The sequence below is a fragment of the Nuphar pumila genome, chromosome 10 (assembly GCF_984573655.1).
Source record: "Nuphar pumila chromosome 10, dmNupPumi1.hap1.1, whole genome shotgun sequence".
In the NCBI taxonomy this organism is placed as follows: Eukaryota; Viridiplantae; Streptophyta; class Magnoliopsida; order Nymphaeales; family Nymphaeaceae; genus Nuphar; species Nuphar pumila.
Window position 1 is genome coordinate 83,380,640 of NC_143258.1, and position 18,466 is coordinate 83,399,105.

The 18,466-nt window shown below is 38.6% G+C and overlaps 1 protein-coding gene across 1 annotated transcript in view; it reads right to left on the reverse strand.

Moving 5' to 3' along the window:
- Nucleotides 1–725: 725 nt before the first annotated feature.
- The window catches only part of LOC149827097 (phosphatidylinositol 3-kinase, root isoform), a 56,548-nt gene continuing 38,807 nt past the window's right edge, over nucleotides 726–18,466 (reverse strand). Inside the window, exons 16-18 of the mRNA XM_090019168.1 lie at nucleotides 1,869–2,016; nucleotides 1,614–1,796; nucleotides 726–1,171 (exon numbers count right to left, since the gene is read on the reverse strand). Coding sequence (XP_089875294.1) covers nucleotides 1,659–1,796; nucleotides 1,869–2,016 — 286 coding nt within the window. The 3' untranslated portion in view covers nucleotides 726–1,171; nucleotides 1,614–1,658. The remainder of the gene's footprint in view (nucleotides 1,172–1,613; nucleotides 1,797–1,868; nucleotides 2,017–18,466) is intronic.

Sequence of the window (18,466 nt, forward strand, 5' to 3'; positions counted from 1 at the left end):
ATTCCGATCGAATTTGGATGAAAACTTGCATATCAAATTCGTTTTTTTAATTAGAATCTACTTTTTTTCACTCAATCCGATTAATTGGATTTGTATTCGGTCAGATGTCTGACACAGACCTGATCAATTTAATATCCCCAAGTTTATAAAGACAAAAAACATTGAGGGGCGTTTGATTGTGCAGACAAGACTATGCAAAACAGGCTAAGGGGTCTGGCGTAGTGGGATGAGGCCTAGACTGTTAGACGGGCAGTCTAGGCTCAAATCCCATGGGAGTTACCCCCCTGCGTAAGCTGAAGCTTAGCGACTCCCTGGGGTCGAGGGGTAAGCCCTCAAAATTTTATGCCGACATGAACAGAGACCGTAGTATGGCAGGGTGAGCCAGTGCGGCTACGTCTCTGTGCCTGGGGCAGTTTCTCCGAATAAAATTCAGGAAAAAAAAACAGGCCTGTGTGGACACTGCTGACCCAGCATGGAGGTGTCCTGGACAAGTCAAGTTTTTGTCCCAAGTGCCCCCGACACCACTGCTCCAAGGAGGGGTGGAAGGCCCCCCAGAAATGGTCAATAAGAAATTATTTTCTCATTGATTACAGGGAAAACAAAAACTTCTCCCATCATACATTTCATGGATAAGAAAATGGCCATTTTCATATGAAAGTAACCACTTTTCCATGAAACTATTGTGGCAATAGGAGTTTGGAAACTAATGATGGGAGTAGACAAATGAAACATTATAAATGGATTTTCCTCCTCCATGACCGCCAAAAAGAACATGCTAGGGCCGTAAACAAAACAGGCTTGACCTAGGTACTATCCAAACTGACCAAGGTGTGCAACAATCTGAGGACCAAAACCCAACTTAACCTGGACTCCCCTGGTTTTTCAAAATCAAATAAAACCAGTTTTTCATATTTACATATAAAATTACATAAAGCTCTAATCAACCAGCAACTTTCTTTTTCATCTACAATTTTATGTACCGCAGGCCCTCCATCATACCTACGTCGGAGAATGAAATGCAAGGATGGCAGACTGCACCCATGACTTCAGTCTTGATGAGCACCAAAGTCCTCATCCCCCATGCCAGCCAGGGGGAAGCCACCAAACTGCTTTATCTCCTACAAGTGTTTGCCCGAGAATCCAATTTGAGCTCCTAATAATGCACACTGGCCTGTAAACTCAAAATAATTCATGAGTCTGATTCAGACATTAAAACTGAATAAAACATATGCAGTATAAAGGGTGCACGAGAGAGAGAGAGAGAGAGAGCTGTTAACATGGTATGAATAACTTAATTTCAAGCTTTCCTCATTTTTTTTTGGGTAATTAAGCTTTCCACGCATTTTTTTGGGTAATTAAGCTCTCCACACAATGATATCAAAGAAATACTTTAACCAACATATTCAACCGTCCAACGCCTTCTCAAGACAACTAACAAAAGAAAAAGGCTTTTCCTTTTCTTTCCTCGCTCTCATTTGGTTTGGATAAACCATCATACGAATAGAGGAAAAATACCAGAAAAAATTGAACGCAGATTGGATAATACAGACTAGATGTAGGTGTTTTACTTGTCGCTGAGTGATCATACAGTTTTGAATTTAAGGGGTCCTTACCTGCAGGAAGTATCCTAGTCCAGGGACCAATAAGAAATTGCGACATCAACGCCAGTATTGAGCCCACCGGTGTATGGTCTCAACCATTTGAGGGAACAAAGCACTAACGCTATCATTTATGAGATCTTGAAAAAAGTGTATAGACGCCTCATCATCCAAGTCCAAGCGAAACTTCTCTTGAAGCTGCAAAGTGAAAAGTTAATCAGGCCAGAAAAAGGAATAATTTGAATGTTCCTTTATTTTTACAAGTGATACCTTGAGAATTCCTTTCTCAGGGTCCGATGCAATGTCAGGAATGTTTGATCCAGCCATCAAATGGAACAAATTCAGTATAAGGTTACTTGATTTCCGAAGAATGTTGTAAGCCTCACAGCAGTAAGATTTGAATCGGGTATAGTATTGACTGAAGAAAATTTCAAAATTGTCAACGTCATATTGCTTGCAAATGAAATTAATGATCACATCTATATGGACAATTTTGATCAGAAATCAACCAATCCTGATTAATCAAGTCCTAAGCATATATTTTGTTAGTACATACGAGTAACACATTTTTGACAAGCAACACAGAATGAAAGAAATGCACAAAGATGGTACCAGGTATATGCCTCACTCAGGCCCAACTTCAGGATGGAATTTAAAAACAAAAAGGTACATGGATTTTTGTGCTGACCAATTATAAGGAAATGTACCCCTGCTACACCATGTAGTTTATGAAAAGAAGTGTTTTCTCTGGTTACGGGTCATGGATCTGAAGATCCAGACCCGTGACACCCACTTCTTCATTAATGACATTATGTAATATTGATTATTGTAAAAAGGGTATTCTAGTACCCTAATTTTGTTTGTAATCACATGTTAACATAAAGGAATACACAGCAGCCGACCCATACACAGCAGGGTATCGGTTTTTCCCAAACCTCTCTCTCCCTTTCTCTATCTCTCTCTGTTTCGCAGCTCTCTCGCGTGGAACGATCTGCAGGTTGCAAATCTAACATGGTATCAGAGCCACGCTTCAGTTGAAACTGGGATCGATCCAAAAAGGCACGTCTGAAGATCTTTTTCTCCTCTATTTCCTCTTCTAAAGTCTGAAAATCCAAAAAGATACGTCTGTTCTTGTTTTTTTTTGGAATCACGACTGACCCAGTCAGTCTCATTCTTTTCATCCCACATCTGTTTCTCGTTTCCTTCTGGAATCACGACTGACCCAGTCAGTCTCAGTCTGTTTCTCGTCTCTTTCTGGAATCACGACTGACCCAGTCAGTTTTTTTTGGGGTTCACGACTGACCCAGACAACTCAGATTTTTCTGGTTTCTGGGGCTCACGACTGACCCAACTAACTCAGTTTTTTTGGGTTCACGTCTCATTCATTCCTTACTTTTCTCCCTACAGTTTCCTTTTCTCTTACTTCGGTGGTGGCCGAACCTTGGTTTCTCCACTGTTTTCTTTTTGTCTCTTGAGTGACTCAACCCAGATTTCCTCATTCAGCCACTAACAAGCCGATACATTAGGAATACATATTCACATTGATATTTTTTTTTTGGATTTTCATATCCGATATTTCATTTCATATACAAATCAGAAATCTGATTGACATTCAATTTCTGTTTCATATCAGCAATCTGAATTAGTTCTTGCAAAAAAAAAAGAGTTACAAAAACTGCAGGTGTAAGCAGATTGTGCTGAATACATTCTTAATTCTGTGAAAATATGAATTCTCTTCCTAGCCAGTCAGTTCTTTCTTCAAGTTTCCTCAGCCAACTTGTGTCTGAAAAATTAAATAATGGTAACTTCTTGACTTGGAAGAGGCAAATCATACCTTTCATTAGGAGTCAGGATCTTTCTGGACATCTGGATGGATCTATTCCAGTTCCTCCTGAGTTTATATCACAAGAAGAAAGGGACAACAAAGGGGAATCTACTACCGTATATGTTAGAAATCCTAAATTTGTGGCTTGGATGAAAAGAGACCAAGCGCTTGTTGCTTATATTACATCAACACTGTCACAAGAGGTTCTTGCAGCCATTCCAGATGACTGCACTGCCATGCAACTTTGGAACAGACTTGTTCAGACATACTCACAAGTTTCTCAGGACAGGATTATGTTTCTTAAAAGAGAATTTCAAATGTTAAGAAAGGATTCCATGACCATCATGGAATATTTGAACAAAATGAAGGTTATCACAAATCAGTTAGCAGTTGTTGGAAGTACAGTTTCTGATAAAGATTTGGTACAACAAACCCTCAGTGGATTGGGACACGACTATCATATGATTGTCACTTCTCTGTTATGTTTACCTGAGCTGCCCAACTTTGAAGATCTGCGCGCAAAATTGTTACAATATGAGATGAATCTAAAGGGATTTTCTGAAGAATCATCTATGCATGCTAGGGCACAAGAAGTTCTTGCTACAGGGGTTACTTATGCACGAGGACGAGGAAACTATGATATCAAGGGAAAATGAGCACAAGGAAAAAGTGGTCATGGAGGTCGTGGATTATTGCCTACACCCAACTCATATACCAACCCACAAAGACAGAGGCCAATTCCTACTTGCTTTCTGTGTAAAAAAAGGGGGCATATCAAAGCTAACTGCTGGTTCAATCCCCTAAATAAAGGAAAATCAACACAAACTGAAGCAAAAAGAGGCACAGACAATACAAGGACCAACGGAGAAGTAAAAGAGTTGTTGTCAGCCTTAGCAGAATTGAATCTGAAACAAAATGAGCAAGGTACTTGGTATGTGGACTCTGGCGCAGCGACTGATGTTACTGGTGATGCAGGTAAGCGCCTAAAACTTGTTCCTTACATTGGTAGAAGTAGTATAGTTACTGGAGATGGATCACACCACTCTGTCTCGCATATTGAAAACTCCATCATACCCTTGCCCGAATCTTCCATCAATCTTTCAAATGTTCTTTATGCCCCTAATATCAAGAAAAACATTGTTTCAGTTTCTAAACTTGTTGATGATATCAAAGCCTCAGTTGAATTTACTCTCTCTTCTGTTCTTGTTAAGGATCTTTGCACGAAGGAGACGTTCGCTAGAGGAAAACGGCAAGGCAATATGTATGTTTTTCAAGAAGATCTTTCAGCACATATTCGCTCTGCAGACCCAAACTTGAAGCTCCAATCATCGTTGTCTTCTGAAAATCCTACCTGCGTTTTTAGTGTCTCTGAAATCAATAAGCCAAACCTTTGGCATGGTTGTCTAGGTCACTGCACTAATAATTTCATTGAAAAGCTTGTTTCAAGTAACCTCATTCCCAAGTCAAGTTTAGGAATAAATGTAAATGACAACAAATGTTCTAGTTGTCTCTTATGTAAGAGTCATGTTTTACCATTTCATTCTATCAATAAAAGAGCTTCAAGACCTTTTGAGACTATCTGTTCTGATGTTTGGGGGCCTGCTCCAGTTGCTTCTATGTCTGGAACTAGATACTATCTTTTATTTGTTGACAGTTATTCTTGCTATTCCTAGATATTTTTCATGAAACATAAATCTGAGACTTTCAAGTTGTTCCGTAACTTCCATTCCTTTGTCAGAAACCAATTTTCTGAAAACATCCTAAGTTTCCAATGTGACGGAGGAGGTGAATTCTCTTCCATTGACTTTACTAACTTTCTTCAAAGTAATGGGATAAGGAAAAAGGTGTCTTGCCTGCACACACCTCAACAGAATTGGATTGCTGAAAGGAAGCATCGCCATATTGTTGAGAGTGCGATGAGCATGATGCATGATAGTAATCTTCCGATCACTTTATGGACAGAGGCTTTTCATTCTACAGTTCATGTGATAAATCGATTGCCCATGACTATTTTGGAAAACAAGTCTCCTTGTCGCTTTTTGGTATCCACCCCAACTACTATGATTTGCATGTGTTTGGCTGTTTATGCAATGTTCATGTTGACAGTTCAAGGAGACATAAGTTTCAGGACAAGGCTTTGAAGTGCAGGTTTGTGGGTTATGTTGATGACTATAAAGGGTACAGGTGCTATGATCCGGTGAGCAAGCGCATCAAAATATCAAGAAATGTCATCTTCGATTAATTGAATTTTGATTGTCAATGTACTGGTTCTTCAGAATCAAAACATAAAGTTCAGACTTATTATCCTTGGTTGAATTATGAACTTCTCGCAGGAGCTAGTGATGCTTGCTCAAATTGCACTCAAAAGGATAAGATACCTGTGTCTACTGATGGGATGATTGATCATGAAAATACAGACTCAACTTTGAATCCAGGAAGATATAAAGGCTTTGTCTACACTCGACGAGAAAGAGAGTCACCCACCATAGTTGATTCAGACATGGACACATCCTCAACATCCAACATTGTTGATACTAGAAGATCCACACGTTCTCGCCATCCAATTGAAAGGTGGGTCAGTTATGAAAATTTCTCATTAGATTTTCAACTCTTTCTAACAGCCTTGAATAAAGAAGATGAACCCACAACGTTCTCTCAAGCATCAAATTCCAGAAGATGGATTGAAGCAATGAATGAGGAGATGGAAGCTCTACATGAATGTGGTACGTGGGATGTCGTATCAAGACCACCTGACAGAAATGTTGTTGGTTCGAAATGGGTGTACAAAATAAAGTATAAACCAGATGGGACTATAGAGCGATACAAGGCGAGACTTGTAGCCAAAGGTTTTACACAGGAGCAAGGACAGGATTATGATGAAACCTTTAGTCCGGTGGTGAGGATGGGGACAATCTGAGTCATACTTTCTTTAGCTATTGAACACCAATGGACCGTTCGCCAACTTGATGTGAAGAATGCTTTTCTTCATGGAGATTTGAGAGAAGAAGTTTACATGGAACAACCCACTGGTTACGCAGAAGGTAATCCTACAAAATATGTCTGCAGACTAAAAAGGGCGATATATGGATTGAAGCAGGCATCTCGATCTTGGTTTGACAGCTTTTCTCTTGAAATACAAAAATATGGTTTTAAGAAATCTCTTTTTGACCACTCCTTATTTATATTTAAGAACCAAGACACAATTACATTGTTGTTGATATATGTGGATGATATCATCATCACTAGCAGTTCCAATGAGCACATTGAAGAAGTCAAACATCTCTTGAATCAGAGGTTCAAAATGAAGGACCTTGGCAAACTACGGTACTTTCTTGGAGTTGAAGTCGACAGTTCCTCTAAAGAAATGACTCTCACTGAACATAAGTATACCATTGATGTTCTCAATAAAGCGGGTATGAAAGACTGCAAGCCCTTAAGCACTCCTAGCGTTCTTCATCAAAGGCTTAGCTCTCAAGACGGAGATCCATTTGATAATCCCACACAGTACCGTAGCATAGTGGGCATGTTACAATACCTCACTTTTACTCGCCCTGATATAGTCTACTCGGTGAATCAAGTTTCTCAGTTTATGCATGCCCCATGTGAAGGGCATATGGAAACAGTTAAACGGATACTACGATATCTGAAGGGAACGATTGGGGATGGTCTCATATATAAGCGAAAGACAAATGGGCAAAGTGCACATGAGATCACTATTTATTCTGATGCGGACTGGGCGGGAGATCCAGATGAACGCAGATCAGTATCCGGCTATTGTGTATTTGTTGGGATGAATTTGGTTTCTTGGAGTAGTAAGAAACAAAAGGCTGTTGCCAGATCCAGTACAGAGGCTGAATACAGGTCAATGGCAGCCGCCACTGCTGAGGCTACTTGGGTTAGACATCTACTGACAGAAGTAGGAGAATCGATATCTCGATCACTTCTTTTGTGTGACAACCAGAGTGCCATTAGTATGTCTTTTAATCCAATCCATCACAGTCGTGCCAAACATATTGAAATAGACCAGCATTTTGTGAGACAAAAGGTAAAAGAGAAAGAGATTGAGCCTGAATTTGTTCGAACTACAGATCAAGTGGCGGATATATTTACAAAAGGATTGACAAAAGACAGATTTTGGACGTTAAAAGGCAAGTTGTTCATGATTCAAGATCATGCACAACTTGAGGGAGGGTGAAAAGAAGTGTTTTCTCTGGTTACGGGTCATGGATCTGAAGATCCAGACCCGTGACACCCACTTCTTCATTAATGGCATTATGTAATATTGATTATTGTAAAAAGGGTATTCTAGTACCCTAATTTTGTTTGTAATCACATGTTAACATAAAGGAATACACAGCAGCCGACCCATACACAGCAGGGTATCGGTTTTTCCCAAACCTCTCTCTCCCTTTCTCTCTCTCTGTTTCGCAGCTCTCTCGCGTGGAACGATCTGCAGGTAAATGATCGTAAACTGTATGCTTGTCACAGGTAAGGCAGCTTCTGGAAACTCCATTGGGGGGTAAATGAGATATCCATGTGATAGCAGGTTGCCCCATGCCTCAGTCTTCTAAGTTTGCTTTACTAAGTACTCATGTGATATGAACTCGTGTGACAAAGCTATACCATGCCCATGCTAAATACTTCTAAAAGTTGCATTTAACTATGGAAAGATGCCCATGTTATACCCGCAATTGGTTTGGCTGCATATGCAAATATTATGTGCTTAATGTAAGAAATCAACTTATCTAAAACTTAGATAACTACATTGTATTTTCAATTTCACTTTACAAGTGCTGTTTAGTCCTTAAGAGCATGTTTGAATAGTAGGACAAACGCAACCCAGACATCTGGGTGACGTTCGGACCAGAACATCTCAGTTTCACCCCACGGGGTGCAAAGCGGTCCCTGCAGGGATGCTTTGTCCTTGCATTTCAAACGCACGACACCACCCGGGCAGGGACCGGGCTGTCCCTGCATGGGTGTGCCCTGCGTATCACACACACCCTAATAGGCTCACCTGGGATAAACTATTTTGTACACTTCCAGATGCAAGTCTACACATTTTCTACTTCAAGATGTTTGATCACAAAGTTTCTCAATCAATCGAACTTAGCTTTCAATCTTCATAAGTTTGCAAAAAATCAAGTTGACAATTTTGTTGGTATGAGATAACTTATTGAAAGATCCTCCATGAAAAAGGTCACGTTGGTGCTAGTAACCAGGCCAAGGTTGCTTTTGGGGAAGCAGAATCCCATGGCTCTGTTTCCCACAACTTCCTGATATGATAAAATAAAAAAAATTTAAGCAGAAATGTGATAGTTTTGAAGGCTTAATTCCAGGGCTTCCTCATGAATCCATGATAAAGCAGATCCACAAATTGAGTTTTCACAATAGCAAACATGGTTTTATTGCAGCCACTTGATTCACATTCCGAGGCATCTCGGGGAAAAGTATAAATTTAGGACGCAAATAAGGATCCATAGAGGTCACCAAACACCAAGCTCCTGTTCAATTCTTATTGAGACAAATACAAATCGATCATCCAGATCCATTATGATAACAATTCAGATTCATTCTTGTATGTTTAAGGGATGCTTAAATTGTGTAGCAAGCTATCACATGCATTATTACGGTAGATACCATGCAACAAAGCCCACTATCAGCAATTGGCAGTACATTCTTTTATTGAAAATGACCTCACAAATCTTACATGACCATGCAACAATGCCCACTATCATCAAATGGCAGTACACTTTTTTCCCTTGAAAATAACCTGACAAATCTTAAATGAAATCCACACCCAGAAATTAAATTGCACATTTTACTTGTAGTGAAGTTACAAAGTGAAAACTTCTCTAGATGACAAGTATTTTGGCAGCAACAGAAGTTAAATCTTTCAGGCAATCAAATGCAATTTGCACTTGAGCTACGAAGAACTGTCGAAAATTGTAACCATTAAGGAAAAGCTCGTTTAACTAAAGTTATCAGCTATACATAACTAAGGGAAGACATCTTCATATGCAGCATTTGAACCTGTCACATAGACACAGGCACAAGAACACAACATAGACATGCTTGGGATGACATGAGGGTTTCGTGAAACTAGGACATGAAAACATGGTTGTACATTATATATACACATCATGTGTGTAATGAGACAAGGTACAATGAAACAATAGGGAAACAAACACAATGCCAATAAAGGGCTTTAATAAACTCACTTAAAGTTGGTCACTAATGGACCAAATACAATCTCAAAAGAGATAAAAGATACCAAACAGCACAAGAGGCATACAAGCCTATAAGATGGGAAAAACTCTAGAGAAAACCCTCAAATGCTTCTAAAAGCATTGAGGAATAACAAGGGAGTGAGGCTCTATTTATAGAGCCTCACTCCAACACATGGGAGGCAGTCCAGCTCTTTGGACTGCCTTCCAACAGTCATATTTTGACTGTTGTGCACAACAGTCATAAATATGACTGTTGTGCCTAAGCTGTATGGTAGTTTATTTATTATAATGTTAAATTACATTTCAGTCCCTAGTGGACTGTACTATATGATAAAAGACAAAAATACCCTTATCGGGTATTTGGATACAATTTTATTTTTAACACTCCTCCTCAAACTTATGGGGAAATCACCGAAAGTTTGCTAAGAAGATACAAAAATTGAGGTAGTGGAAGAGCTTTGGTGAAGAAGTCTGCAATCTGAAATTCGGACTGGACATATGGCAATGTAATGGTCCCCTTCAAATATTCTTCGCGAACATAGTGACAATCCATCTCAATGTGTTTTGTTCGCTCGTGAAATGTGTGATTGCTGGCTATATAGATGACACTTTTATTATCACAGCATAGCTTTGACGGTTCTGAGACATCAACACCCATATCGGAAAGTAATGCTCTCATTCACACAACTTCAGTGGTTGTGGTAGCCATTGCCCTGTACTCAGCTTCCGTAGAGGATAAAGACACTTTCTATTATTTTTTGCATCGCCAAGAAATGAGAGAATCACCTAAAAACACACAAAAGTCAGTAGTTAAGTGACGGTTATTGGGATCTCCTCCCCAGTCAGAATCAATGTAAGAAATAAGGCTTAAAGATGAGGAAGAGGATAAGAATAGTCCTTTAGATATAGTTTTCTTGATATATCGTACTATTCTTAATACTGCACTCATGTGGACGGTTGTGGGCGCATGTTGAAATTGACTTGCAGAATGTACAACATGCGCAATATCTGCCCTTGTAATGGACAGGTACATCAATGATCCAATAAGTTGTCGATAAGGGGTTGGATCATCTAATAATACTCCATCTTCAGCTCGCATTTTTGCATTTATTACTTCAGGAGTATCAGCATATTTTGTGTCCGTGATTCCTGAACGCTCAACAATATCAGCTGCAAACTTGATTTGAGATAAAATATATCCTCTTGGTGAGTAGGCTACTTCAATTCCTAAAAAGTATCTCAAAAAACCAAGATCAAGTCATATCAAAAGATTTTTTAAGCAAAATTTTAATATCTTCAATTTTCTTTTGATCATTCCCTGTGATGATCATATCATCAACATACAAAAGAAGAATGATCAATGAGGTACCTGTAGATCTCACAAAAAGAGCAGTGTCAGTGTAACAAGATTTAAATCCAAGTTTTAATATCGTACCACTGAACCGATCATACCATGCTTTAGAGGCTTGTTTAAGCCCGTATAGGGATTTTTGAAGACGAAGGATCATGCCTTTTTCAATAGATAGACCAGGGGGAGGATCCATATATACTTCTTCATTTAAGTTTCCGTTCAAAAATGCATTTTTAACATCTAACTGATATATCGGCCATTTTCGAATGGATGCTATTGTAATGAAATAAGCGGAAGAAACCAAGAATGCTAAAGCATTCACTATGTCCCACACGGACAAATGCAACAAGCACAAGAGAGAAAATCCACTAAGGGATATACAAAGGGCCTTATAAAAAGGCTACACACATGAAAAATAATATCACTATTATTGAAGAGGAGCTCTCAAGAGCAATACAACATACATGGGGGTTTCCCCCTATTTATAAGAAGAGGAGACCAAAGGGGCTCCCAATAGAGTCGTTGGGAGCCCCCAACGGTCACATATGTGACCGTTGGGGGCCCCAACGACTCCATTGTGGGGCCCCTTTTCGGTATCCAAAAAATACAAAAATAAAAATAAAAAGAAAAATAAAAAATAGTGAAATACGAGAAACAAAATAAGTACCCCTATGGGGTACTTTGTGAAATGACCATAATACCCCTATCGGGTATTATGGTATTATTATATATGTTTTAACACCCCCCCTCAAACTTTACGGGAGAATGACCGAAAGTTTGCCAAGGAGGAACAAGAAGCGAGGAGCAGGCAGGGCTTTGGTGAAGAAATCAGCAAGTTGATATTCTGAAGTGACATATGGCAGTGTTACTGTCCCACGAAGATATTCATCACGTACATAATGACAATCCATTTCAATATGTTTCGTCCTCTCATGGAAAGCGTGGTTGCTGGCAATGTAGATAGCACTTTTGTTGTCGCAACAAAGCTTCGAAGCCCCGGTAATTTCGACTCCCATATCTTGAAGAAGACTTCGAAGCCACACCAGCTCCATTGTAGTGGTTGCCATAGCCCTGTATTCTGCTTCAGTAGAAGACAATGAGACTTTCTGCTGTTTCTTGCACCTCCAAGCAATTAGCGAATCTCCTAGGAATACACAAAAGCCAGTAGTTGAGATTCGATCATTTGGGTTTCCTCCCCAGTCAGCATCAGTATAAGCTAGTAAATCTAAGGAAGAGATTGAGGATAGGAATAGCCCTTTAGTCAAAGTATTTTTAATATATCGAATGATCCGGAGCACATCACTCATATGCACAGATGTAGGAGCATGCTGAAATTGGCTTGCAGAGTGCACAGCATGAGCAATATCGGGCCTGGTGATAGTCAGATAGGTGAGGGAGCCTATGAGTTGCCTGTAGGGCGTAGGATCGTCCAGCAGAACTCCATCCTCCAGTCGTAGTTTAGCATTGATAACCTCGGGAGTCTCCACCTTTTTATCATCTGAAATCCCAGATTTGGAGCATATGTCTGCAGCAAGCTTCATCTGTGACAGTATATACCCTCGAGGAGAGTATGCAACTTCTATGCCAAGAAAGTACCTGAGAAAACCCAGATCAGACATATCAAAATTATGTTTTAACATATTTTTAACTTTAAGAATACCGCTTTCATCATTGCCAGTGATGATCATATCATCAACATAAAGCAGAAGGATGATGATACTATTACCTGCATTTTTAACAAAAAGAGCAGTGTCAGTATAACATGAGCGAAATCCCAATTGTAACATGATAGCACTAAATCTATCATACCAAGCCTTAGGGGCTTGTTTAAGACCATATAAGGCTTTTAATAACCGAAGGGTTTGACCTTGGTTAACACTGATTCCCGGCGGAGGATCCATATATACTTCTTCATTCAACTGACCATTAAGAAAGGCATTTTTAACATCTAATTGGAATATAGGCCATTTCTTAGATGATGCTACCGCAATTAAAGTTCTAACGCTTGTCATGCGAGCCACGGGAGCAAAAGTCTCCTCATAATCGATGTCATATTCTTGTGAGTATCCCTTAGCAACTAATCTAGCTTTATAGCGCTCTAGGGAACCATCACTTTTTGTTTTGACTTTGTAGACCCATCGACATCCTATAGCTTTCTTATTTGGAGGAAGGTGAACTATTTCCCAAGTTTTAGCTTTATTTAAAGCATCTAGTTCAACTTTCATTGCTTCAACCCAATGAGGTATACTTTTTGCTTGATTATAATGGGAGGGTTCATAGTAAGAATGCAAGGCTATTAGACAAGCTCTATATTTAGGTGAAAGAGTTTCATATGAGACAAACCTATTAGGTGGAATTGATTCTCTAGAAGAACGCCTAAGGGAGGTTTCTTCTAGGGGTTCATTAAGCCGCAAGAATTTTTCTAAAGCACTAATAGGTTGGGCTTCCTCACGCCGAGTGTATACTTGGAGATTGTCACCATTAGTTGGTGATACATCATCATCATGAGAATCATGAGTATTTTCTAAAATTTCCGGATGACTCAAAGAGTCATCATTTGAATCTTCTAAAAGATCATTGATAAACATATAATCAATTTCATTTGATTTTTCCAATATGTCAAATCCATTTTCATCTTCTAGAAAGGTTACATCTTTGGAGACAAATAACTTATTGTTTTTATGATCAAAGCATCTATAGCCTTTTTGATTTTCACCATATCCTAAAAATACACATTCTATTGCTTTAGGTGACAATTTATCTCTTTTATGTAAAAGAACAAAGCATTTACACCCAAAAATCCGAAGACGATTGTAGTCGGGTGTCATATTAAAAAGTTTTTCATAAGGGGAGATATTATTCAATTTTGAAGATGGCATCCTATTGATTAAATAGGTGGAGGTTAACACGGCTTCGGCCCAAAAATTTTTAGGAATATTTTTAGAAATGAGTAAGGATCTAGTGGTTTCCAAAATATGCCTATGTTTTCTTTCCGCTAGACCGTTTTGTTGAGGAGTTCTTGGGCAAGATTTTTGATGACAAATGCCATGTTGTTTTAGATATGCTTGAAAATCATTTGATAAGTATTCTCCACCCGAATCGGATCTAAGAATGGATATTTGACTTTGAAATTGATTTTGAATTTTTGCATGGAATTCTTTAAAGAAGTTAAAAACTTCTGATTTAAAGTTAAGAAAATAAATCCATACATATCTAGTATAATCATCAATAAAAGTAACATAATATGAATAACCACCTTTAGATAGAACCGGAGATGGCCCCCAAACATCGGAATGCACCAATTCAAAAGGTCTTGTTGTCACAAAGGATCTAATAGGAAAAGGAGTAGACTTCATTTTGCCAAAAATGCAATCTTTGCAATTGATATCTTTTTCTTTACAAAACTTGTGTCCAAAAGGAAAAAGATACATTTTAGAGTAACTTGGATGTCCAAGCCTTTTATGCCAAGTTTCAATATTTTTGTCTTGGACATAAGTACAAAATGAGGTATTTGGAAGCATTAAATTATCCATAAAATAAAGGTCTCCCTTCCTATGGCCTTGCCCAATCCGCTTCCCGGACCGGAGATCCTGCACAAAGCACCCTTGGGATGAGAAAGATATTTTACATCCATGGTCGGCTATTTGAGAAACGGAAAAGAGGTTAAGATTTAGTTTTGGAACTATTCTAACTTTTGGAACAAGGAAATTTTGAACATTTTTAGAATCAAGAGTTCCAACACCATTTATTTTGAGAAAAGTTCCATCGACCGTAGAGACACAAGACATTTTTGAATTGGTGTGCACATTGGTTAATGCATTTTCATGAGGGGTCATGTGAAAAGAAGCTCCGGAATCTAAAATCCAAGAGTACGTACCGGGAGGTGATGATGAGGCAATGGCGGCACCGGAGGTGGAAGAAATGACCTTTAAGATTTGTTGAAGAGCCAAGGAGATTTGTCCAAGAGTGTCTTTGAGATCCCCGTTCTTGCCGTCATCTTCTTTGGTGGTGGATTCTTCAACGGAAGCCACCTTTGGCTTGAATGCCCCATTTAGCTTTGGGCAAACGGGTTTAATATGTCCCGGCTCATAACAATGGTGACATATAATCATTTTTCTTCCACCACTCCCTTGCTTACCAAAATGAGGTGGTTTGTATGTTTTAACATGATTGTCGGGTTTAGATACAGCAAGAACTTCCTCTATGCTTTTACCCATGCTATGCCTAGTCTCTTCTTGAGTAATCTCGGCAATAGCTTCTTCTAAGGGAGGAAACGTGGATCTATGGAGAAGTGAGGATCTCACTTGTTCAAATTCGGGACGAAGCCCAAATAAAAATTGAAACAATCTATCTTGTTCCATTTGTTTTTGTCTTAGAACCACATCCTCCATAGATACCCATTTAGGCTCTAAAAGAGCCAATTCATCCCACAAAGGATTTAGAGCACTATAGTAATCTTGTATGCTCATGTCGCCTTGTTTTGTGGTTCTTACTTTTTCTTGCAAGAAATAAGCTCTTGCAAGATCCTTTTGGGTAAACATACCCTTCATAAAAAACCAAGCTTCATTTGCCCGGCGGAATTTTGCAATATTTGCACATACCTTAAGTTCGACATTATTCATAAACCATGCAAGGATTTTTGCATGGTTGCTCTCCCAATCTTCCATTTGATGATTATAATCTTCAATGGCCTTGAGACGAGCATCGCCTTCAAGTGCTTTCTCTTGATCTCCTTCCATCTTTGTGAGCTTAAGTTGGGGTTCCGGAACGGTTCCCATTACATAACCCCAAAGCTTCTTGCCTTTGAGATTATTCTCTATTGCGGATGCCCACATCATGTAATTTTTTCCATTGAGTTTGAATGATAGATCGATCTTGACTTCCATTGCTACACAAGGAAGATGTGAGAAAGAAAGGAAATAGAGAGAGACAAGATTTTACCTTTAGAAGATCTTATGGCTTTGATACCATGTAATGAAATAAGCGGAAGAAACCAAGAATGCTAAAGCATTCACTATGTCCCACACGGACAAATGCAACAAGCACAAGAGAGAAAATCCACTAAGGGATATACAAAGGGCCTTATAAAAAGGCTACACACATGAAAAATAATATCACTATTATTGAAGAGGAGCTCTCAAGAGCAATACAACATACATGGGGGGTTCCCCCTATTTATAAGAAGAGGAGACCAAAGGGGCTCCCAATAGAGTCGTTGGGAGCCCCCAACGGTCACATATGTGACCGTTGGGGGCCCCAACGACTCCATTGTGGGGCCCCTTTTCGGTATCCAAAAAATACAAAAATAAAAAGAAAAAGAAAAAATAGTGAAATACGAGAAACAAAATAAGTACCCATATGGGGTACTTTGTGAAATGACCATAATACCCCTATCGGGTATTATGGTATTATTACATATGTTTTAACAGCTATAGCAACTAGAGTTCTAACTGTAGTCATACGAGCTACTAAGGCAAAGGTTTCTTCATAATCTATATCATATTCTTGAGAATATCCTTTTGCAACAAGTCTTGCTTTATATCTCTCAAGAGACCCGTCACTTTTTGTTTTAATTTTAAACACCCATCTACACCCTATTGTTTTCTTTCCGATAGGAAGAGGTTGAATTGCCCAAGTGTGAGCCTTGTGTAATGCATCTAATTCAATTTTCATGGCTTCAACCCATTCATTTATATTTTTTGCCTCGTTATAGTTGGATGGTTCATGATAGGAATGAATGGCTAGAAGACATGCCCTGTAGTTTGGTAAGAATGATTCATATGAGACAAACCTACTTGGAGGCCTATGTGTTCGTTCTGACCTTCTAACACTAGTTTCTTCAGTATTTGCTAATTGATTATATCTGTCAAGGGCACATGGATGCTCCCCAGTATTTCGTCTAGAGTATTGAAGAAGATCTTGAGATGGTTCACTACTTGAGTCATTAATAGACTCGAAGGTTTCAATATCATTACCAATACCTTTATTGGGTAACAAATCAAATAAGAAAGCATACTCGGATTCTTTCTTAGGAACTTCAAAATCAAATCCACTATCATTTTCTATAAAGGTAACATTTCTAGAAACATAGAGTTTATCATTTGTTTTATCATAACATCGATATCCTTTTTTATTATCAGCATAACCAAGAAAGACACATTTTATGGCTTTAGGAGAGAGTTTGCTATATTTTTCAAGAAGCACGAAGCATTTACAACCAAATACCCTTAGCCTTTTTAAATCAGGAGAAATTTTAAAGAGTTTTTCAATAGGAGACTTGTTTTCCAAAGTTTGAGAAGGCATTCTATTTATCAGATAGAATGCGGTTAGGGCAGCTTCAGCCCAAAATTGTTTTGGAATTTCTTTTGAAATAAGTAGGGTTCTAGTAGTTTCAATGATATGACGATGTTTTCTTTCAGAAATCCCATTTTGTTGAGGTGTCCTAGGGCATGATTTTTGATGCACAATTCCATGATTTTTTAGATATAATTGAAATTCATTTGAAAGAAACTCTCCCCCAGAGTCAGAGCGGAAGACTTTAATATTTGTTTTAAATTGATTTTTAACTAGATTATGAAAGTTTTTAAAACATGAAAAAACTTTGGATTTGAGTTTTAGAAAGTAAATCCAAGTATGTCTACTAAAATCATCTATAAATGTAACATAGTACGAATAACCACCTTTTGACATAACAGAGGCGGGACCCCACACATCCGAATGCACTAATTCAAAATTTTTATGTGTCACAGAGGTTCTAGACCCAAAAGGTATCATTTGCATTTTTCCAAGTATACAATCTTCACATACAAAATTTTTATCTTTACAAAATTTTTCCAAAAATGGAAAAAGAGATAATTTGGATATACTTGGGTGTCCTAATCTTTTATGCCAAAGATCTATATTAATGTCTTTGACATGATTACAAAACGAGTATTTTGGTAAACACATGAAATCTATGTAGTAAAGGTCTCCTCGTCTATGGCATTGCCCAATCAACTTCCCTGACTGGAGATCCTGCACCCAACACGCCTTAGATGAGAAGAATACTTTACAACCATAGTAAACAATTTGAGAGACCGAAAAAAGATTCAAATCCAGTTTGGGAATGACTCTCACTTTTGGAACAAAGAATTTTTTTGAAATATCATCAAGGTTTCCTAAGCTTTTGACTTTTAAAGAGGTACCATCGGCAGTTGACACACATGAAAAATATGATTTAGTGCATTCAGATAATAGAGACTCATTATGAGTCATGTGGAAAGAAGCACCTGAGTCTAGAATCCAAGAGGTCTTACCTGGAGGAGACGAGGAAGAGATGGCAGCTCCGGATGTAGAAGGTGTAGCCTTAAGAAGTTGTGAGACGGCTTCTGCTATTTGAGCAAGATTTAATTCATTGAAGCTGCCCCCTTTTCTTGATTCTTGAGGTTCTTCACTTAAGGCGACCACCTTTTTAAATTTGGGA